General features: G+C 37.9%; 2 protein-coding genes across 5 annotated transcripts; both read right to left on the minus strand.

Moving 5' to 3' along the window:
• Nucleotides 1-428: 428 nt before the first annotated feature.
• LOC112286923 (uncharacterized) lies at nucleotides 429-2,784 on the minus strand. Its single transcript, XM_024529332.3, has 2 exons — nucleotides 2,712-2,784; nucleotides 429-2,092 (listed from the first exon to the last, which is right to left on the minus strand). Exon 2 carries the CDS (start codon nucleotides 2,081-2,083, stop codon nucleotides 950-952), a length of 1,134 nt encoding a protein of 377 aa, XP_024385100.1. The 5' UTR covers nucleotides 2,084-2,092; nucleotides 2,712-2,784; the 3' UTR covers nucleotides 429-949.
• A 6,135-nt stretch (nucleotides 2,785-8,919) lies between these two features.
• LOC112286270 (regulatory-associated protein of TOR 1) lies at nucleotides 8,920-21,553 on the minus strand. Of its 4 annotated transcripts, none has more exons than XM_024528005.3 (25): nucleotides 19,901-21,553; nucleotides 19,439-19,541; nucleotides 19,129-19,211; nucleotides 18,503-18,661; nucleotides 18,004-18,120; nucleotides 17,590-17,762; nucleotides 17,049-17,197; nucleotides 16,750-16,894; nucleotides 16,476-16,554; nucleotides 16,042-16,143; nucleotides 15,610-15,693; nucleotides 15,294-15,404; nucleotides 14,564-14,920; nucleotides 14,119-14,302; nucleotides 13,373-13,630; nucleotides 12,785-13,138; nucleotides 12,581-12,652; nucleotides 12,206-12,418; nucleotides 11,842-11,965; nucleotides 11,394-11,518; nucleotides 10,897-11,042; nucleotides 10,493-10,594; nucleotides 10,206-10,291; nucleotides 9,993-10,068; nucleotides 8,920-9,791 (listed from the first exon to the last, which is right to left on the minus strand). In XM_024528005.3, the coding sequence occupies exons 1-25, from the start codon at nucleotides 20,216-20,218 to the stop codon at nucleotides 9,456-9,458; spliced, it is 4,056 nt and encodes a 1,351-aa protein (XP_024383773.1). In that variant the 5' UTR covers nucleotides 20,219-21,553; the 3' UTR covers nucleotides 8,920-9,455. The 4 variants fall into 4 exon arrangements, 3 of the variants coding, with proteins under 3 accessions (XP_024383773.1, XP_024383772.1, XP_024383771.1); XM_024528004.3 differs by having other exon boundaries at nucleotides 12,206-12,427; nucleotides 19,901-21,543; XR_016504676.1 differs by having other exon boundaries at nucleotides 10,206-10,319; nucleotides 12,206-12,652; nucleotides 19,901-21,543.
• Nucleotides 21,554-23,665: the final 2,112 nt, after the last annotated feature.

A 23,665-nucleotide genomic window follows, 5' to 3' on the forward strand; every position in this document is an offset into this window, starting at 1 on the left:
CCGCATAATATGGTCTCATATATAGTGTATATTTTATTTATTACAATTTTATTCATATACAATTGGATGGATGTCAATTGAATTGGCAATGCTAATATACAAAAATTACATTATAATATTGTTATTTATTTATATATTTATGTTTGATTTTTTGGCAAAGTTGAAAAGAATCAACTATTGTTCTTTTTATCTATTGAAACTACGTATACAACTGCAACTATAACTACAAAAGAACCTTCTTTTTTTGTTTTTTTCACTTCAGTAACCGAGTTACTTCTCCCAGATTCTCAATCTAGTTTTCTATGACAACATGTCATGTATAGCCATGACTAAGAACCCCAATTTTTACAACTGTTCAAAACACAGTGACCACCAACATCATTTTCTAATGCCAAACAGACAAGTGCAAAATCTAATAACAAGGAATATACTCTCAACATGCTCCGCCACGTGGACTGATGTCTTCACAAAAATTAGAACATCAAACTTGTTTTTTTTTTTAAGACGATTGATGATACCGATTCTATTCATTCAAATCGTCAGAGGACAAACCGAAGGGTATAGTTATATTTTTCTCATAAGCATAGGGTTTTCTTTGTAGCTCAAGATTTCAGCTATTCTGACGAAGGTGGAGGGAGTGTTAGTATTACAGTGTTAGCATATCCATTCTACTCTCTGTCGGACCCACAACCCAGTAAGTAATCTGGCCCAGGTGCGAAACTAGTTTCTCAATGTGCTAGATAAGCCTTTCTGATTTAAAAAACGTACTCATGAACTGATCTAAACAATGCACAGTCCACGAGCATTTCATCGACAAAGTCAGTCAGTCGCTGGTCTCCAGATTTCCTGTGTGCATGCTTCCAATCGTCCTAAATCGTATCCTGCTGCTGATTGCAAACGGTGGGAAAATGGCATCAGATGCTTGAGGGGGAGATTCGAAGGTTTTCCATTACGACAGGACTGCAGTGTTCCTTGAGTAGCCGCCGTCAATGGCCGGGCCTTCGGGCCGCAAGTCGCCATGCGGGAGGACTAGAATACTCTGAAACTGAGGAGATGAACCAGATGCTTCCGCGCTTCCAGTGGAGCTCGAGTCAGGCGTCGGTTCTTCGTCACGCGACGGATTTGAGGTCGCAATGGCAGGCGCTGTTGGAGTTCGCTTGTGCCCGCAATGGACTCCCGATTTCTGACCCTGGGTATCGCTTGTTGGGAGTTTCTCACTCCCTTGCATGGGAGACCTGCTCTGAGTAGAGGGGTTAGACGCACAAGCCGACGATGGTTGCGCATCCCGGGGGGTGCTGTCAATTGGCGACGATAGTTGTGCATACCCGGGGGTGCTGTCAACTGCCGACGATGGTTGTGCATTCCCTGGGGTGCTGTCAATTGGCGACGATGGTTGTGCATTTCCGGGGGTGCTGTCAATTGGCGACGATAGTTGTGCATTCCCTGGGGTGCTGTCAACTGGCGAAGACGGTTGTGGATTCCCGGGGGTGCGGTCAACTGGCGATGATGGTTGTGCATTCCCGGGGGTGCTCTCAACTGGCGACGATGGTTGTGCATTCCCTGGGGTGCTGTCAACTGACGACGATGGTTGTGCATTCCCGGGGGTGCTGTCAACTGGCGACGATGGTTGTACATTCGCAGGGGTGCTGCCAATTGGCGACGATAGGTTTGCGTTCGCGGGGGTGCTCTCAACTGGCGACGATAGTTGTGCAATTCCAGGGGTGCTATCAATTGGCGACGATGGTTGTGCATTCCCAGGTGTGCTATCAATTGGCGATGATGGATGTGCATTCGCGGGGGTGCTGCCAATTGGCGACGAAGGTTGTGCATTCGCGGGGGTGCTGCCAATTGGTGACGAAGGTTGTGCATTGGCGGGGGTGCTCTCAACAGACGTCGATTTTGCCCAAAGCCCAGTTGTGGACGGAATGATATGGGCGGGAGTGCCATGGGGAATGGCATTGACCGGTGTGACGAATCTTGTGGCGAGAATTCGACCTTCGGCCGCACGGTGAAGTGAGACCATAACACCCAAGAGCAACCAAAAGCTGAGCAATTTGGCGGGCGTTGCAGCAGTTCGCTCCATTGCGATTACCTCCACAAATTTCAGAGATACACAACATGAGCACAAGCTTTCACGGGCTACCTCTGAATTATTTGAAGCGAGGATTACCTAATCAATTAGACAGAAGTGCAGAATTTACACTCACCAGAAGCCAATGAAGGGCCTCGACGCCTAATGATGAGAAAATGAAGAAAGAACGTCCAATGCTACCTCCGCAAATTTCAGAGATTCATAATATGAGCTCGGGCCTACACCAGCTACCATCGAATTATGGAAAGCAAGTGAAATATACAGTTCAACCGACATCGGAAACAATATGGACACGATAAACCGGCCATGTCACCATGGTTGCAACCGTTTGACCAATTACTCATGCACTCGCCACTCTGATGGTGAAAAATGTGATCCAATCGAATGATTTGTGATATACACAGCAAGGACTTAACTTTAATTGAAAAAATGAATGATCCGGAGCTAGACCGGTGTTGCACACTGGCATTTATTTCTACCGTTTGAAGAGAGTACAGGCTGCGAAGCCTCTAGATTTTAAGCAATTCAGGTCGACGCCGTACATCACCTGAGCTGTTCACAAGCGAAGACAGTGACGGAGACCAAATCAGGAGAAAGTAAGTGCAGAATCTGTACTCACCAGAAGCCGATGAAGGGCCTCAGCGACTAGTGAAGAGCAAATGTGGGGAATAGCGTCCAATGCCAGAGCAGTAAGAGCGAAGTGCAGGGACAGAGACGGACCCTGCCAGTTTTATACAGAATTGAAAAACACCCCCCCCCCCCCCCTTCCGTCCATCACAGAGGCGAGAAGGTGCTGTCGAAGAAGGAAAAAGAGGGCAAAATCTTGGGAACCTTAGCCCTTGCCCAGCACTTTCTCCTAGAAATCCATCGACCGAGTGCCGTTACTTTTGTGTTCAAATGTTCTATCCTTCTGTCTAGATGATTCCAAAGGAGTGGATGTATGATTCGTCAAAATTGCCATGATTTGTGCGTAAAGCTTTCACCAATGCACTGGGTGGGATCTTTTTATGTAACAAGAGCAGGACTTGGTCAGCGCATCACACACACCATCGCATGGGACTATTGAAGTGCATCTCAGAGTGAGTCCAGGTTCAGATGTATCTGAAGATGCTGGAATAACCACATGTCATGCTTGAAGATGAAAAGATATGCACTGATACTATTCATGTTGCATGGATTGGAAATGTGGCCCAATCTAGTTGATTTGATACTACTGTTCGGAGATGGTCACATTTATAGATTTATGTGAAGCATAAATCATCTGACATTTAATTGATTGTCTTGGATGTTAAACAGACCCAAGTTTTTACAAAATTGTCCCACCCATCCTAACCATTATAAAAAAAAATAAATTCCCTTTTATATATATATATATATATATATACATAATTTTGTATATATGTATATATTATTCTCATGTGTTCTGCACTTTCTAGTATTTGCATGACAAATCAATTGTACTTATTCAAGAAAAATTCTAACTTACTCACCGTAACTAATTCTGTCGTTGGCTGAGTTTGTTGGAATTTTTATCATGCAATTGACTGAGTAAATGCATGATAAATTGAAAATAGAATTACGATGGTGACACAGTTGGTGGGTGGAATTGGGATTCTGTATCGAAGAAGAATGCACTGAACATGTGATAGGATCTTAAATGTGGATTATATATTGACAAACCCTGTAAACACTTATTTTTATATTAAACATGACTTAAAGAAATTATATGCGGTGAAGGCAGGTAGTTCCTAGAATCATTTCCTCGGAGATGCTTTCCTCCGACCCCATCCAAATGGGCATACCTAATAAAGTTTTTTTTTTTAAATGCACTTTTTCAAGGTCTTCGTTGTATGTGTTCTTGCAGCAATACTGTCACAGCGTTGAGTCGATGGATCAGGACTCCAAATCTAACTGATTATTATTAGTACTTCAACATCCAGGACGGCTACCTCATGGAGTATCCTCCGCAAACAATCCTTGTGACTCAACCCACACTTCATCGATCTCTTGCAGCATTTTTTTCCTTCTTGTGTCATTTCAGTCTAGAAACTACCTGGACCACGGTTCTGAGCAAACCGTCGATGTGGAACCTGCACGTGCATGCATGGAACCTGCAATATCACGTGTATATTACAGCCCTAGTTGTGTTTGAGGCGCTGCAACTTACTTAGCTACTACAGTGTGGTCATTGGCAACTGTTAGCAAAAAACCTCAAATTCTGTGCAGCACGGGAACATTACCCACCAGTGAAGACAACGTAAAACAACAGATGGACACTTCCGTAATCTTCCTTTGAGCTGAAAATTTGTAAATTCTGAAGAACCCAGCACAGGTAGCTTTGAGTAGAGCAGTATTTCTATATAGGAAGCGCTAGTGGCAGTTCGAGTTATTAATAGTTTTGAATGTATATATACATATATATATATATATATATATACGCTCGAACTCTTGAAATGGTTGTCAGGTGATAATATATTTAACCTTTTTAAAATAAAAATATCTGATTTATCTATTTATATTTTGGAAATTGATCCTTGTTAGCATTTGTGTGCTTTATCGTTGTGATTTTATTTCTCTCTAATATCGTATGAAAATTTTTAAATGTAAAAAAATATACTACAAAACGTGTTTTTTATGCTTAAAATAAATAAATAAAATTTGCAGAGTAAAAGCTAAATAATTAATTATATTAATTTTTATATTATTCTCTAATATGATATAGTAAAATAAAAGTAATTTGAATTTATTTATGTTTATATTTAATATTCATTTAGACTTTAAATTAAAAAATCCTTAAGATTTTTGTAAAACCTTATAAAAAAATCAATAGTTTTTATTATATCCACTATTCCATCAATTAGTGCATTTTTTTTTAGAATTTTTGGCATAGCCTTATTGTTATTTCTATTTTTATTACCTGTCTTCATCTTAATGAACATAGATTAAATATCTTAGTCTAAAAATAAAAAATTATCTTTTCCACTCTAAAATCATTATTAAAGAAAAAAAATCTTTTTTTATTTTGTTTTAAAACATAATCAAATTATTCTTTGTTCTTTATCACCTTAAAACTTCTTTTATTGCTGATGTCCTCTTCATTTTTACTACCTTATCTTTGTCAAATTTTTATTTTTATTTATTATCATTGGATTTAGCTGTATTTATAAAAAGCATTGTATTTATCTATACTAAATGAATATCTTTGAAACTTGGTGCAAATTGTTGTTTTTACTTCATTGCTACAAAAAGCATTATTTTTTATAATTCTTTGAGAACTATTCTATAGTTCTTAAAAAGTTCTAGATTTGTATTTTTTATTCATTCACAATAAATAATAACTATGTTAAATACTAATCAAATATAGCTTATTGGCAAGTTTTATTATTCTTATATTTGTATCCTATAAGATACTATTCATGTTCAAAAGAATCATTTTTAATTATTTTATTTTTTACTAAAATCAATGTAAGATAATTAAACATATAGCCCTCAAAAATCATTAAAAAAGAGTAATTATAAATATGATTTATCCTGCAACAAAAGCTTATCCAAAATGTCAATACCATTTGCAATCGTAATTTAAGGAAGGCTAAATATGAGCAGTTCTACCAAATATTAATCAAATGTAAGAATGATCTTACTTATTTATACAATTTATACTTCAAAGTAGTGAGTATTGCATCTGTATATTATTATATGTTAGAATTTGTCAAATAATTTTAAAATTTTATTTTTTTTGTACATTTTCTATTTATTTTAATCAATGTCATTGTATAAAATTGTTTGAATTAAATATAGATTTTTTGATTTATTGATAGAGAGATGATTGGTGCTAGTTCTTTTAAACAACACACTCTACAAGATTGACAATATTGCTCTCCAATTCTACAATAAATACGTACTAACACTTATTTCTAGTACTTTTCTCTTCAAAATCATCTATAAATATTTTTTATTCAATTATCTTCTTTGTCATTATTATTATCATTATTATTACCAAAAAATTTAATTCCATCTTTAGTTTTATCTTTAAATTTTTTTATTATTGTCAAATTTCTTGTCATGTTTAATACTTGCATAATAGTTAATAATATATTTTTTAATTTTTTAATAAAACCAATGTAATAAATGAGAACAATGGTGCATTATTACAAAACACATTTCTAATAGTTTCTTTAAAAAAATATATTTATTATTCTTAATTAAAACTGAAAATTTAAATTTCTTGCCTAATGGCCAAATTTTGTTTTTATATTTATATATTTAAATCTAAAGTCTTTTTTAAATCTAATCTTCAATTTTTTTTTTCTTTTTTTCATATACAAAGAAAAGTATGTATTAATAATGCAATTAAAACTTAATTCTTATAGTAGATAAATGATTGTTGATCTAATCAAATTACAAGCACAAAAAAAAAAAAAAAAAAAAAAAAAAAAAAAAATTTAGAATTCACTATATAATCTTGTTAGTTTACAGATTTTTTCATTAAGAATTCATCATATTTTGTCTTTTGTTTAATATTAAAAGCCAAAAAATTTAACTTGTATTACTTTGCTAAAGCCTCTCTGTGAATACAAGACATGTAAGTATCTTTACTATAAGGTAAATTATTGATATGATTATAAATTTTAGGCAATCATAGTAAAGAAGAATTTAAATTTTAGTGTATCTTTCTTCAAATAACCTTCATTAATAATATGCATTATTATCTAAGCTTTATATGTTACAAACTACAAGATGGTGGGAAAAAAAATCTCTTTTGTCCTATACTTTATTTTAAATCTTAGCTTTTACTCCATGTAATAATTTAATAAATTGATCGAATTTTAATAATTGAATCTTCTCCAAAGAAATAATATCATCTTCTATTGGTTATAAAATATAAATATCTTCTTTAGCAAAACAGTCTGTTAAAGAATCTTTTACAAAACCATGTTTACAATTCTAGATTTTTGTTATTTTTATAATGTACAGCGTTTATTTGAGTTTGACTAAAATCTACTTCTAATTTAATGTCTTTTGCAAGAGTATTAATCACCACACTAGTTTCAATAATATCACTATAACTATCTAATGCTACTTGCTTATTTGTCAACATTGTTTTTTTAATCTTTAAATTAAACATTGTTAAAGGATTCTTCTTCTGTTAACTTTGCTTTTTAAATTCTCTACAAGACTACTAATAAAACTCACAACGTTTGTTTAATAAAATAATATTAAAAAAATCTACATGTAAGTTCTTTTTAGATGAATTCTCTATCTAATCAAATTTTTACTTTCTTTTTGCAAATATCACTATACTACTTTTAAATATGTTAACAACCAATTTGTTTACTACCAAGTTTTAAGCAATGTCCATTTATTGTCAATTAAATTTTTATTTGATTAGAATATATAAATTCTAATTATTTAAACATTATATTATTGTTTAAGTTATGTTTGTACATAATATTATTTTTAAAAAATATTTTTTATGAATATTTTATCTTGAATCTTTTATTATTTTAAAAAATTAAATAAAAAATATTTAATTTAAAATTTATATATGTGTAGATATTTATATATACACATGTTAATTTAATTTTGTATTCTTAAGTAAATTCTTAGGTAGCTTATAATAGTGCCATAAGATATAAGAGCTCCATTGAATTTGTATTAATCCATGCTTTCATTGGTATTTTATAATAAAAACATATTTATGTGAGATATTAGTGAAGGATTATTCTTTTGCAAATACTTGGATCTAAAAATTATGATTTTTTCAAGGAAAATAAAAGTATTTTATTGTTTGTAAAATATTTTACTTGACAAAAAATAGTGCATAATTGATTATTATTCTTTACTAAATTAACTTTATTTTAAAAATGTAACTTAAAAATAAGAATCATAGCACTGATAATATCATATTAATATGGCACCAACCTTTTAAGTGTTCCAGTCCACTTGCATGTGTTAAAGTGTTGTACTAAACATTTGCATTTAAATTATAAGACAAGAATGCTATTAATAAATAAATAACATCTTTGATTGCATACAAAGCAAATAGCATAACAATCAAAAAAGTTGGTTTTTTTTAACTATAGATATACCTATTTAAACAACCAATATTAATGAGAAAATTAAAAGATAGTAGAAGTGCCAAAATTGAATTAAAGACTTCAAACCTTTGAAATAAATTGTTAATAGTTTTTGGTCAAATCATAAAAAAAACATATAGACTGTTGTTTTTGTTGTAGTAGGTGTTCTTTGTGGGCAGAATGAAATAAGCTACATTAAAAATTCTACTGGCAAATTACTTGTACATCAACCTGATACATCCGAAACACCACACAAGAATTTGAAAATGGTTACCAACCTATTCAAATTCACATATCTAGGACTTCAGTCGTGAGAGCACCATGAAAATTTTGAAATTCCGTAGATTTTCTTTGTAAAGGCGGGTTCGTCTACCAATTCGGCACTGGACTTCAGAATTGTAGCCACACCGACAAATCGCCACCTCCAGTACCACTCAACAGAAGGTGGAACTGAACACTAAAATATTAACTTTTCGTGACCTCAATTATGTGCAGTCTGGAGGTATTATGGAGAATGCATGAAGCACATCGCTGAGCTCAAGTGTGGCGGATGTCACAGGGAATACCTCTATCAAATTTGCAAGAAAAGAACCGCTAAACCAGGCAGGGAAAAGAACGAACTTGCCAATGATACATGAGATAGGTTAATGCCACAATACAGCACATCTATAGCAAATCCATTCACAACTCCACGTGTATTATCATTGTAACTAACACCACATCGACTTGAGAGAACTTGTAAACAATATGTAGAAACTAATCAACAAAAGCAAAATTGATATAATTATGAGTGGAACATTACAAGTAGTTCTTGACTTGCGAATTAACTACCCAGGAAAATGTTGGTATAACCTCATCGTAGAATCCAGCATGGCGAATCACTGGCATATCACTTCCCACCTAGCAGGCTCTCAAAATGATTTTAAGTAAAGCACACAAGATGCAATTGCAGCAGAAGGCAGAATCAATGGATGTACAAAAATACATACGGAGTAACAAAAGACTACCTCACTATAGCAAGAATACTCCTCTAAGGAGATGACATGGAAAGACGAGATGTATAGACAAAGAACTGCATGTACAAGACCAAGAACAGTTCCGACTCAAGGGTAGCACTCCAGAATTTCCTGATTGAGAAAAAACCCATCACTTCGAAATTCATCCAGACTCGACATCTGGCTTGTTAGACCAAATAAGGGTCACGGACGGGTACGCTGCCTCGTCGAACGCCTACAGAGTGCTTCTGCTAGTGAACTTGGAATGTAAACAGCACAGAGCTCCAAATATCATCTTCCTTGAATGCTTTCCCCGGAATAGATGGAAATCATAGAGTCACTGGCTCCCGCAGCCAGCAACACGTTATACGAGTGGAAGTGCAACGAGCTAACTGGGCCGATTCTTTGGCCCAAGAAGCTGTTGTGGTAACGGACAGAACTCAGCAGTTCCCCACTTGAACTGAAGGTTTTTATCAACTGCTTGCCTGATCCTGTGGCAATCACGTCAGCGTACCGATGAACAGCTACGGAGGTGAGATTTCCCTTGTGCGCATCTACTTCAAGATAAGGTGCGCTCTTTCTCAAGTCAAGAAACTTAAGATCACCAACCTGTGATGCTGAGATTATCTGCAAAACAAACGAACTTGAGTCAAGGGACAAGCAGGAACATAAGTACAAAAAATACAAAAAAAACAGCTGATTGAAGTATAAGCTATAGACAGTCGTAGCATTAACCTCGTTGTTGCCACCTGCACAGTATGGAATGAGAAATTTAATAACCAAATAGAATCTCCACAGAATACCCTTCAAGAAATAGTGAAGAATGACCTTAGTGAAATCTGATCCAGGTTGGAAGTCGAGACCAACAACTTTCGTGGTGTGTGGTTTCATTGCACACACAAGCCTGCGTACACGTGAATGAGGGATTAGTGGCAAATAAAACAGTGGTATGGAACTAAATTTTCAACTTGGGCAAAAATGAATCACTTAAAGTAGAAATTTGGGGTACGCATTCCATTCAACTAAAACTGAAGCGCTTACATCTCGCGCGATCGTAGGTCATAAATCTTGACAGAGCCATCTCCAGATCCCGTAATCACATGTGCATGATGCGTCTGACAAGCAGCCTGACATGCAACCAGCTGTAAACTTAGTCTGCATACAAATAAAAAAATCGGGAAGGGACAGTCATCTTCGGCATAGAAAAAGCACAAATGAAAAAATTCCAGAATTCCCGATCATACTCGGACAGCCACTTACATTACTAGAGTATGCTGTATGCAAACTTTTCACTTTCCTACAAAGTACGAGGGTCACATCCAACTCACCAGAGCAGAAACATAGCTATCTGAGGGAGAAGGTATCCTAGAGACTAGCTGCTCACGATCAAGATCCCAAGCCATGATGAAGGAAATTTGACCTGATGCATACTGGAACACGCATAACACAACACAGACGATGGAGTAAAGGAATTGCCACTTTGATATGAATCAAGTTACTAAAGCAATCGTAACACTATCTGGCATAGAAGTGGGTTTTTGAACAATAAGTTCCAAAATAAAATAATGAAGACTCTGACTCATACCGAACTCATCCATCAAGACTCCATTTTTGCCCCTTATCTTCACCAGGACATAGAAAGTTAAGATAGGAATGGAGACACAAGTCATACCGAGCAAGCCAAAATACTACCAAAAGGAATGATTATGGAAGAGTTGGTGCGAAGAATTACCAGGTAACCTGTCATTTGTTGCCAATCTACCACAGCACTGACACCTCGGGCACCAGGTCTATGTCCTTGCACAGCCTGCCATGATGTTGCCAGGCGATGCTTATCCTTCTGTGTGTAGTCTTTCCACACCCTCACACTTCCATCGCCTGCAATAAAACGCAGTTGAAGGATGTAAAATCTTAGCACATCCAGGATGACGCTGAAAATTTATATCTCAACACTGAAAATCAAAAACATAAACGAAAACTGCATTCAAAAAAAAGAGAAGCACTATCGAGAAAAATTAAGTGGGAACGTGTTATAAATAAAAAAGAACAGCTCATACATATTCCTCAATTATTACAGTGAAAGATGGATGTTAGTAGCAAAGTCACTCGTTAGTGTCTACAACTAAAAAATTACTAAAAATCACAAGGAGTAAATGATCCAAAAGCAGCAGTAAACAATGCACCTGCTTAAAAAATCATAATTGAACCAAAAAACAACAAATAACTTACTTGAACCAACAAGTAGAAGGCTATCATCCAACTCATTCAGCAAGCAAAGCTTGGAAATCCCTTTGTCAGGGTTAATATGATTCTCAAAGGTGTTAATAACTTCATTTGCATCATAATCCCATATCCTGCAAAACCATGCCCAAAATGGCCCCATCACAAAGGTACACCAATCAACTGGAGTTGAGCCCTAGACATGGAAAACATATTCAAAGCTCATGAGCAATGAGATCGCTATTTATGCACTGCTGAAAAAGTATTCGAACTTAATTTATACCATTCAGTCAGGCCAAGCACTGCAATTAAGATCGGAGCAGAAGAATCGTCAAAAACGACTTATCTTCATGGACCCCATCTCCAGCACACAGTTGAATTTAATAAGGAGACATAAAGCAATTCTTCACATTGAAATCACTACATAAATTAACGCCACAAAAGTAGAAAACAGTACCTGATAGTCTCGTTCTCATCTGCACTACAGACCAAGGGTTTGAATGGATGCAGAAGCACTGCTTTAGTTCCGACATCGGATTGAGTATCCAAACTGCCAATCTGATCACTCACTTTACTCACACCTGCTCCAAATGTGACAAACCTCAACCAGCGTAAAAATACAAATTTAACTTCCACTATCTGTATTAACACGAAAACTGGGTTCTACAGCAATTTAGACTACAGAGAAAATATGATAAGACTAGATAAAACGCAATATAAAGGAGCTGAATTATTAATGTTCAAGGATAAAAATTTGGTCACACGCACATTTGACCCTCTGTAAACGAAAAGAAACGTTCATAACGTGCTAAGTTACTCACTTGAATGTTGACATCTTTCGATCCCTTTCAAAGCCAGTTTTTCTCTCATTTCCCGCCGAGCTATAATCTCCTCTTCATCGTCGTGCGAGGGTTCCAACAATGGTCGAGAAAAATGTCCACAACTCCACTTATAAATTGTTGACTCTGGCAACAAAGTGGCGATTGAAGCTGCATCCGGACTCACCGCTGAGAGCCCGGAAGTAGTCATCCCAGCTGCATCAGCTAGACCAGATGTCAGTGTGCTAAGAATTGGAGACGAGGGATAAGTGACAATATCACCAGCTATTCGTACTGCAGGTCTGGAAGCATCCCAAGCTCCAGCCAATGCTGCAGAAATATCCATAGATGCCACACGTCTAAGGCTGCTGGTAGAACCTGCAAGAAATGCCGGTCGAGTAGGTGGGCTGGGAGGAGGTGTTGTGATACGCCACGTGCTAGCAAGGGTACCTATCCAAAGTAACCACGAAAAAACATAAAAATGTGTTCTATCTGAAGGCCAGGTTATGAGGCAGAAAACAGCAATTTTTTCTCGAAAACAACAAACCTATCAAGGCAAAAGATGTTCTAAAAGTTGCTAACCTGAAGAAGAAGCCACCCAAGATGTAGACCTATGCAATACCCCAGCCATAGCCGGGGTAGGAGGAAGTGCGGATACAGATGGATTTCGCGGATAACCTACAACACCACCACCAGCCCTCGACGATACCATAACTTGAGCAGAATCAGCTCCACCTATCCTCAAAACCTTTCGACCCAGACTAGCCACACGAGGAAAAGAATCTCTAGCCAATGCATACGCAGCCATTATGCACTGCACATACATGTTGCATTCTTCAGATCGTTTCCATTGTCTGCTGCCCCCGTTGCTGGAAGCATTACCACCAGATTCTCCAAGTACCGGATTGTCAGACAAAGGAGAGTTTCCAGAAGAACCTGAAAACCAATCCACAATGAAGAGTTAAGTCACACTCACAAACAAAAAAGAGAAACACAAACACACACACAAAAAACTACCAAGCACCACAGAATTCATATATCTTCCAGATTCACATAACAGTTTGACCATCGTGGTGCCAGTAAAATATATCACATGTAATCCTTACTACCAAACTCCAATCATTAACACACTACAGAATTGTTGTCAAAGTTCCATGGCATGACCAGTACCTGGAGAGCCTGACAAAGACCCGCTACTCCGGACAATACGCATAACCGAACGGTAGGGCGTCCCTCCATCCAGAGTTTGAAGCCCCTGATCAGAATCTGATTGTAGACCAGCATAAGTGAATTGCGAAGAGTAAGGATACCCTGGATTTCTGTAGCCTGTTCCGTAAGGCACAACAGCTGAGTGGGATGGCGGTTTCAAATAAGCTGCAGCAGCCTGACGAAACATCCTATTGTGGCTGAATGCAAGCCGTGCTAGAGCTAAAATGAACACACAGCCCAACAACGTTGTGTATTAGTAACATATGTAATCAACAGGAGCCAAAAAGATCAACTGAATAATATTAAGAGGATTGCCACACAAAATGAAGACAAGTAATTGAGCATAAGACTTCGGTGTTATGAGATTCTACAGCTCATACCCTAATCTCAAGAACCAAGAACCCATTATTTCATGAACTTCAAGCCCACACAGAGGTCCTGAGAAAATGATGGACAACTGGACCAGAAATCAAGAAGATCAAGTCCTGACACGAATGTGGAGGATAAGCATCATTCAAAAATTCAAGAGATTCATACGATGCAGCTAGAGATAGAACTCTAAGAAACATAACCTAGCTGACACTTCAAGAACTAACGGATACGTAACACTCGATGTATTGAGGAAGTAACGAGTGTCTCAAATCTTTACTGCGCAATACATGTGTAGATGCTTTGAACCTCAGATGACACAAAAATGATTGTCTCACCTACAGCAAGCTCGGCTCGTACAAGTGGACTTCCATCCCACAACACCGTTAGTAGGAGATTTGCAATTCTTTGTTCCGCAGCTGACGTGTCTTCATCCATATCATTGTCAGCTCCTTCTGAAGAAGTTCCGTCCGCTCGAACTTTAAGAAGAGTCCCTAGCGCAAACACGGCCGCAGCACGAACCTGAAAGAAATAACGGCACAAGATCTTCATAAGTCCATTCACATCCACAATCCTAGAAGGTACTCGACCAGTTGTGCAGTATCCTGGGCAGGAATGCATGTCGCACTCGAGGAAAGAAAAGGCACTATCTTTGCTTTGTATTGAAATAATCTGCAAGAAGCTCCATAATAAAACAAGGAACGAACCGCAGGGAAGTGACCGCTTCACAGATCGAGCCATTTCCCTTCAAAACTTATTTGGTTAACGGCTGTCAGCGCTCACCTCAGGCTGCGGCTCAGAAAGAACCTTCCCAAGAATTGCTGGTGCATCATCATGCAATGCAATGGATACTCCCTCTACAACTCCATCCCAAAGCTTCCCCAGACACAGACAGAGCCACTGCAGAAGTTGGGGTTCAGTCTGTCCATCTAGAGCATTTGGTGCGGCTTGTATATGTGAGAGACAGATGCCGATTAGGCCAGCTTGTATACAAGCGTGCTGGCCCTGCTGGTGGCCGTCAACAATAACTGCCAGTACATATGCAGCCATGGCCCTTTGTTCCGCGTGAATGTCAGGATTCTCCAGAAAGTGGATGAAGTACGAGTGACCACCATCTTTGACAAGATCAACTTGACATGACTGCATTCCACATCATTTTTAAACCTCAGAAGCGTGTATCCTCCAAAGAAATCTCCAGTCCACAAAAGCAGACTTACCCTGTGGAAAGCTCAATACCCAGATCGTTGGGACTATTGACATACTACCGTCGCTTGCTAAGTAAACCTACCATTGCAATGTAGGGATTCAAACATGCGAAAGCAACATAAGGATTACAAAGGCACAAGGCACGACACTGATAAGCAGCCATTAGGATATTTTATTGATGCAAACGGGAAGAACTTCATGTCATGCAAGACCGAAAGGAAATTATCATAAATCGAAAAGAGTATTTAAGCAAAAATAATAATAAATAAATAAATAAATAAATAAAAACTCAGAATGAGGATGTTACCTTGTCAAGAGCTAAAATCTTCGTCCAGATAAACACAAGAATCTGCCGCAAATCAGTAGCTGTTGTTTGCAGCAGCTTAAGAACGTATGGAAATATTCCTACAGATAAAGCCTGACCAAACAAGAACACAACACCAAATTAGAATGATCTGTAATTCCCATTGGAACCAACATCTTAAAAGTCCCTCCAATAGAATGATCCAATCATAAAGAACAAATATATGCAGAGTGACTTCCTCATCTGAACTTTACATTAATTGAACTGATAAGACATCGGATTCACAATGAACAGGAATTAACAAAAAGACGCTAATTACCAAATCCACTGCCCAAGCCCCCATATCCAAGAACCGGCCCAAGAGCACCAGAGCACGAAATCTGTGAGATTGGCTGAGTAAAACCTGCAAAACCACGCAAGAAAGAACCTCTCGTGTTACAGGGCATAATCATTCTAACCGGATTACAGTTCACATTACTTTGGACTTCGATCACGTTGAAAATCAGAATTTCTGGTAAATTTTGATCTCATTATACAGCCTGGAATGAAAGTACAAGGGCAACCTCTTCAATACATACATATCATACAGTACATGTAGGCAAATAATAGCCAAATCCGGTTCGTATAATACTTAATGCTTTGCACAATAGGGAACATAGTCAACGACGCAAACTAAACCCTCCAAAAAACTCCTACATAGGTACCTGAATCTGAGTACTACTTATTGGCACAGTACTACATCACACTATACCTGCAGAACGATAGGGAGCTGCTCTGGTGGCTTCTTCCGCTCAGAACCATGGTCCAACCACACTTCAAAGGCTGTCAATTGCTCTGTGAAAAAAGGACTAGGCTGCAATAAGAAGGAAAAAACAGTAAGTAGTATCCAGAGAATGCTACTAGCATTCAAAAAAAAATTACATGGATAAAAACAAAGAAACATCAAGACAACAAAGAAGAAGGAAACAAATACGAATGTAAGAACACTCCATGTCAATGAGTCCCATAAGAGGTGCAACAGAAACTTCATAAATAAGCCCCATAACAGATGTAACCAGGATCTAGAGTGAAGCTTTAAGTTATTCTGAAATTATGTACACTGAGATGTGGCACACACATATATTCACAGGCTCGTTCATAACCTGTTCAACCGATACATGTGAGGATTGCAAGTCAATCAGATACCTGAAACTCAGCATTTGGATCATCCACCAATGCAGGCAACTGTGAAAGACAAATTTCAGCAGCCATATCCCATGCATGCCTGCAAAAGCAACACACAGAATGTGTTCTATCAGAGAAGATTCGGGTAGACGAAGCAATTTCATTCGTATTATAAATTAGGAAATTCTTCATAACCTAAACACAAAAAGACCGAGAGAGGTAAAGAGGAAAATATATTTCAAGAAAAGGGGGAATGAAAAGGAGGAAGCAAGAAAGTATGAGAGAACAAGCGTACCACATAGGGTGCTGATGTGTGGGAGGTAGCCGAGGATATGACACCGGGCAGCAGTTTGCAGCCCTCATGATGCGTTCAGCTAATAAGAAGTTACGAAACAAACTAGCCACAAGAAGATCTTGCCGAAACAAACGCTGAAATAGTTCTGCGTCGTCCAAGTGCAAGATGCTAACTGAGATCGTAATTATCACACCACATCCAAAATGACCATTTTATGTTCCAAGCTTTCAACTTTACGTTATACCTCTAACTTAAATTTTCAAACAAAAAAGATCCGAACATGAAAAACAACAGCTGACCTCGCGGCAGCACATTCCACGCAATTGTATCTGTTATAGCTGTGAATATCCAATTCAGCTCCCCCAAGGGAGTCTTCCGATCGTTTTGACGACCTGGTATTCTGTCTATTAGGTCGGAATCTAGTTGAAGTAAAGAACGTGGACAAAACCTGAAACAAGAAGAGCTTCAACTTAAAACCAACGTATGCACAAAACCGGAGTAATCGTTCAGGCGGCTCGGAACCTCAAAATTGCTTTCAACCTACTACAAAACTAACATATTCTAAAAATTTCGCCCAGAAAAACCATTTCACGAACCAAAATTAAGTCAAGACAAAAGAATTGCTCGAGAGCCAAGAATCATCAAGTTCCGAATGAAAAAAATTAAGAATTAAAAATAGTAATAATAATAATAAATAAATAAATAAATAAAACCTCTCAATACACTGATGCAATTCAAAATAGTGCTCTTTTGTTCTACAAGAAAGTCAATAAATAACCTAGATCACTAAGAAGGAACCTTTCAGAGTACGGCTCCACAAATTTTGAATATGAAAGTTACCATCTTAAAGCGATTTTGATTGGAGTCGTAAGACAGGACGTGAAGACATCAGCTGGCAGCTCACTATTCTGAGGAAGTGTTTCATTTGCTCCACAGGCGGCTAATAGTATGCATTCCTTCATTGCAGAAGTCAGGGAACCAGAAGAAGCACCTCCAGAACCCCACTCAGACCGCTGTTAAATTTCATACGAATGCACAAATTCAGTTTCTAAAAGCACGAGCTGGAATACACTACAAAGCCCTCGTACCCGAGAAATTCAACCTGAATTGAAGTGAGCAAATTCGATCATATCATTTATAAAACCACGACTCAAAAAGGTAGTAACCTCTTGTGGCATCACAAGTCACCCAGGTGACAAGACATTTCAGTCGAATCCTAAGATGCTCATCGCCAATGAAATAGAGAGTGCGTACCTCGCAGAATGCATTCACAATCATGCCAGCCGCTGAGCAATCGAATACATATATAGATGGATTTCCAAGCCACAATTCCAAGTCGTAGACCGAAAGTGGAATGTACTGAGTAAAATTCTGCAGGAAGGATGACACAAATTTAGACGCTCAAGACAAGAGCTCTTCTTTTGTCCTTGAAAAGAATGAGGAGTGGTCTTTAGTACAAAGTACATGGATTGATGCAAATCCTGTCGCAAAAGTTATTGCAGAAAAGCTTAACTCGACATCACCATCCACGATCTCTCTAGAAAACAACTCATCGGCTTTCACACGATGTGGAAAACTTGGTATACAATGCAGCGCACTTCCTTCAAAATGAAGACCAGCGTGTGAGAGCTTAGGTAGTGACCTCTCCTAACACCATTACATGTTTGAATAATGCCTACAAGCCCTAAATGTTGACACACAGTCTTCGGGCACTCCATCCAAGACGACAAAAGCAAGAGGAAAGGATACCAACCTTGTTGAACACCCAAATTTCTCCATTAACCGTTGGTTTTGGGACACCATGGCCGTTGTAATGAAATAGAACCCTTTCACCCTTCGCATTTTTTCGACAACTTAGACACAGCTTTTTTACATCTTCAACGGTGGGATCTAAACTGACCTTATATCGAGCCTGCAGCACAGCAAAAGATAAGGAATAAAATGGCTTCTGTCGGACAAGCAATGAACATCAAGGACGCCTCAATCAACATAACTATAACCAGCGCAGTTTCCGTTACTGATAATGCAGAAATAATGATTGTAATAAAGACCACGAAGAACAGCACAAACATAAAACTTGTTTGGTACAAGTGCTACTAGAGCTACCGAATCGGCAAATACAGGAGTGGTCATCTTGTCAGTGGCGCACACGTTACATCAACAAAGTCGAATAATATGGAATAGGCATGAAATGTAAAGACTTTCATCGACCAACACAATCCGTTTGATACAACGTATTCACGAAAAGGCTTACTAATTTCAAACATCGACAGATACAGTCCTTGGCTTCTAAGGACTTAGTCCGGAGACACCTGTGTGGATTTGATAAGAACATAAGAGTTAAAACTGGAAGCAGAGATATCAAAGAACACAACTTACCCTGGGTTGCCAACGCTCGTACTGAGTTTGTAGGTTTTTTGCTATTGCTTCTAAAGCTTTGACAGATGCAGTTGAGAATGGATCTGTCATGAAAAGAGATGAGTTTGAAGATAATCTTCTGCAACAATTCTGTTCGTATTCGAAAAAGTTTCAAGCAACAAAAAGACAACCAAAAGTATGCACCCTACAACTGTAGGAACATAAGGGATAGTTATCATATGATTGTTCAAAGATCATGAAACATCGAAATTTGCCCAAAATCCAAAGATTCATCAAGATAACATGAATGTGATCGAAAAATCCTACTTACCTATCCAGCATTCCAATCGGGCGCATGGCGATATTTTGATGACATCTGGCGGGTCCACCCCAATGTTTAAGCACATACATAACGCCACCCATCCTGTTTTCATCTGCAGTTCAACACACATGATAAAGAATACAATCTGTCAATTACAACAAAAGCCCACACAGCAGCTTCGAAGCTTTGACATCTAACCGATGGCTGAAGAGTATCACTTGAAGATGGCAGCCACAGAGCGTACATTTGGCTGAGAAAACTCATCGTCCACCAAATATTACAAACATTCAATTCACAGCCCTTACCATGAAATCCCCAAAAATATAAATACATGGGTTACGAAAAATACATTGATCATTCGGGCAAGATGGGGGGAAACAATACAAATCACTCGCAATTGTTGTGAGCTTCATTGAAGCAATTCATACAAGCAACGGAAATCATCGCCATTGAATCGAGTAAGATTCTTACTCTATCCTTCATCCGCCATCTTGAAACAACTCCAGGTTCAGACACCGCCACAGTAGCTTCATGAGCATCATGCCGCAAGTCACAAAGGTACGAAGTGTTGGGAAGAAACGTTGCCCCAGACTCATTAGTGCAGCTACTGTCTTCTTCTGCTGCTGCAAGGTGATGCGCATCCTCGACCTGGTTCCTCCTACTCAAATCATCTATCAGCTCTAGAGGGAGGTTTGAAGCAAGATGCGACAAACCAGGTGGACTTAAGTGTCCTCCTCCCATACTATTCATGGACCGCTGCCTACAAAGTACTATATCACCCAACGCCATGTTATTTTGGTTGAAAACACCATATCACACTTCTTGCGCATCTACGTCGGACTTTCAAATTGTTCGTCGCATGTGCCACGTCCCAAAAGCTCAAAGCTATGCCTCCACTTCTCTGGGCAGCGAAACGGATGAGAACCCTGAGCTCCTCTGGAAAGGTCATTCAACTCGCTGAGAAGGACTAGGAGTGCCTACAGCATTTCCATTCCGTGAATACTAGTCTTCTTACCGAGAAACCGTGAAATCAGGCGGGCGCCATGGTACAAACGAACAGACGAGACAAGGCGCCCGTAGCTCTAGAGGTTCAAACATTTCTCCGTTCCAGCATTAGAGATTATCACTCTCTCCCCACTCAGCTTGATTACAGCTCCTTGGCAAAAGTGAGATTCTCCGGGGTGGGACCAGGCAGTTCGAATTAACAGCTACCAAGATGAACAATTGTTACTTAAATAAATTTTTAAAACGAAAAAAGCTAAAATAACTAAACTATTAGAAATGAACAACTACAAACTACTGTCGAATCATGCAACAGCACCACTCCAAACAACTAGCCAACATTTGATTACGACCAGAGTGAATGCAGGATTGTTACGATTACCAAACACAAACCACTGAAGGGGTCTAAAATTCTATATTCTAAGACGACCCTCGATCCGCAACAGCTTCCAACAACAGATTCAGATGCCGAAACCGCAATTACTGAACTGCAACCCCCTACGACTCAAAACATCCAAACACGCCCCTACGCAACCCGGAATGCAAGCTCACAAAGGAAGATTGCAATAGCACTATTCCTCCGTTAGCGTCAACCACACAAAAACCCGAAACTACTTCAGGAAAACACGTGGAAACAAAGATGAATTCCTCGACCTCCAGGAGAAGACCACACTTACTACACCTGCCTTTCAAATTCTAGGGCAAACGCATCAAAATCGGAGACGCAACACTACGGCCCCTTCGACTACCCTTGGAACCCTCTCGTAAATCATCCTTCACTCACCACACCCTCGCCCAATCACAAACTAGACCTCCGCTGAAGCTCAAACACGACTGCCAGCCCCAGCTCCCCTCACCTGGCCACTGCGACCACAGACACAAGGAAATCACGTGTATACTCGAGCAAATCCCGTACAACGAAAACCTGCTAAACTTCCGCGTAAGCAGCCATGCGAAACGAACGAAGCTGAGAGACGACGCGGCGAGACGAGCAGAGTACGAGGCTTCAGGGTTTGGAAGCGCAGAGGTTTGGAGGCACCATAGCCAGACCACACACAGGCGAGGAAGAGAGATTCAGTTCTGGTGCTTGAAAGGGAGCGGGGGAGGGAGGGAGGGCGAGCAGCAGAGGGAGGCGGAGGAGGACCTGCCCTCCCTCCCGTCACCACAGCCAACACGTCGACGGCACTATGCGACTGCCGTTGACGCCAGAGGACTGCGCCGTCGGGAAGGCCACGGTGACCCAATCACCCGCAAGAAGGTTCCATCTGCGGCAACCAAACACCGACACCCGTTGGGCTACGTGACGCCAACGCTCGTCCGCGTCATGACGCGTACTCGCGGCTGTCTGGACGGCTGCTTGGCGGCCTGCCGTCTCTTTAGCCAGTGAGCGAGTGGCTTGGTCGAAGCTTCTCTAGTAGAATTTCATTAGTTAATTAAGGGAATGCTAAATAGAACCAGGTGATTACTAAATCGACCTACTTAATAATTAAGCTGAAAAATATGGTAATCACAATGAATGTGGTTGGTTTTCATTGGTTTTGGATCCAATAATGGAGAAATAAATTTAGAGGTCATTTATTATTTATTTTTTTATGATAGTTAAGTTAAGTTGGTCAATTTAGTAAGAGCTTGGGTCTATTTGGGTCTATTTGGGTCTATTTAACATTCCCCTTAATTGATGGGCCTAATTAATATCCTCTGTTTTCCCAACTCACATGCCATCAATAAATGCAAGGGCACATTTTGCAATTTCAATGTGCTTATTACAAACAGACCCACTACATATATATATATATATATATATATATATATATGTTGTATTTTATATTTAATATCATAATAATATATATTAGGATGCATAATAATAAAATATTTTATGTATCTATATTAGATTTAGAACATTTAGGTGTTAGTTCAATTAATATGTTCTTTCTAACATCTTTTCTTAGCATTCATAGTTTTTTAGGACTTCATTTTTATATATCAAAACTAAAAATATAATATTCATATTATGGTCTATGAGTCATAGACAAGAATCATAACAAAACTCTTAAGAAGCAACACACTCTTGTGATATTAAAATGATAAAATTAGACAAATCAAAAATAGATATATGATGGAAATTAAGATAACTATTACCAGATACAAAAAAACTATAGATCCTTTAGTTAAGACAAGAACAAAAGAAAGGCATTGACAAGAGTGAGTAAGACCTTACTTTTATCTTTATATATACTATCCAATTAAAGAGCTATGTGGTAAAGTTTTATACATCATGCAATATGTGTGTAACTTGGAAGATACATGTTGAACTTACAAACTAAGTATTTTAAGTATATAATACATGACGAATTTGGTGGCCACGTTTTTAACCTACCAAATTCTTACAAACACTTCAAAAGTCAATCTTCTAGCTTTGAAGCTTATATAAATCTTTTCTATAAGATATTATCAAATTTACTTATTTTTACTTCTACCTAATTTCTCAAATTGTTGTAATTATTAATGTCAATGATGAGATATGTGACTATACTTTTCCTTCTAAAGACAAATTCTATGCAAAGTAAAGATTTTATGTTGAGGAATTCCAAATTGCAATAAATTTTATTAGCCATACATTTTGATCTTTATTCTCTTTGAAGGTAGATAATAGGTCTTCTCAACTATTGTTAATGTTTCATACCAAGGCAACAAGACTACCTTACTATTTGATTATTTTTTAGGCTTTTATAATTTTATTTAAATAAAAAATTAAAATACCATCAAAAATGGTTCTTACCTTCAAAAATATTGTTAAATATTAATGATCTCTTTCAAGATTGTGATACCAAATAAATAATATTTTCCATCTATTTAAATAAAAATACATCATTCTTAAGAATCTTTATCTCTTTTTTGACTTCTTAAAGGTTGTAAAAATCTCAATGTAAAAAAAGATATTGAGTTAAATCTATTGATTATTAATCCTTCATCTCTTTAATGCTACAAATACACAAAAACCACAAACAAAGACAAAAGATAGAATATAATCTTTATTGAACATATTTTTTTATATAATAAAAAAACATTTCTTCTTCCTATTGGTTTTGATGGATGTTATTGATGAAATGAATCAACTTTTTCTATTGCATTTGTAACATTCTTAGATGAATCCTATGAAAATTTATTAATGTCATAACTATGCCAACATATAAGATATTCCAATCTATTTCTACGATGCTTTAAATCTAACAC

This window comes from Physcomitrium patens, chromosome 9 (assembly GCF_059467195.1).
Source record: "Physcomitrium patens ecotype Gransden chromosome 9, ASM5946719v1, whole genome shotgun sequence".
NCBI lineage: Eukaryota > Viridiplantae > Streptophyta > Bryopsida > Funariales > Funariaceae > Physcomitrium > Physcomitrium patens.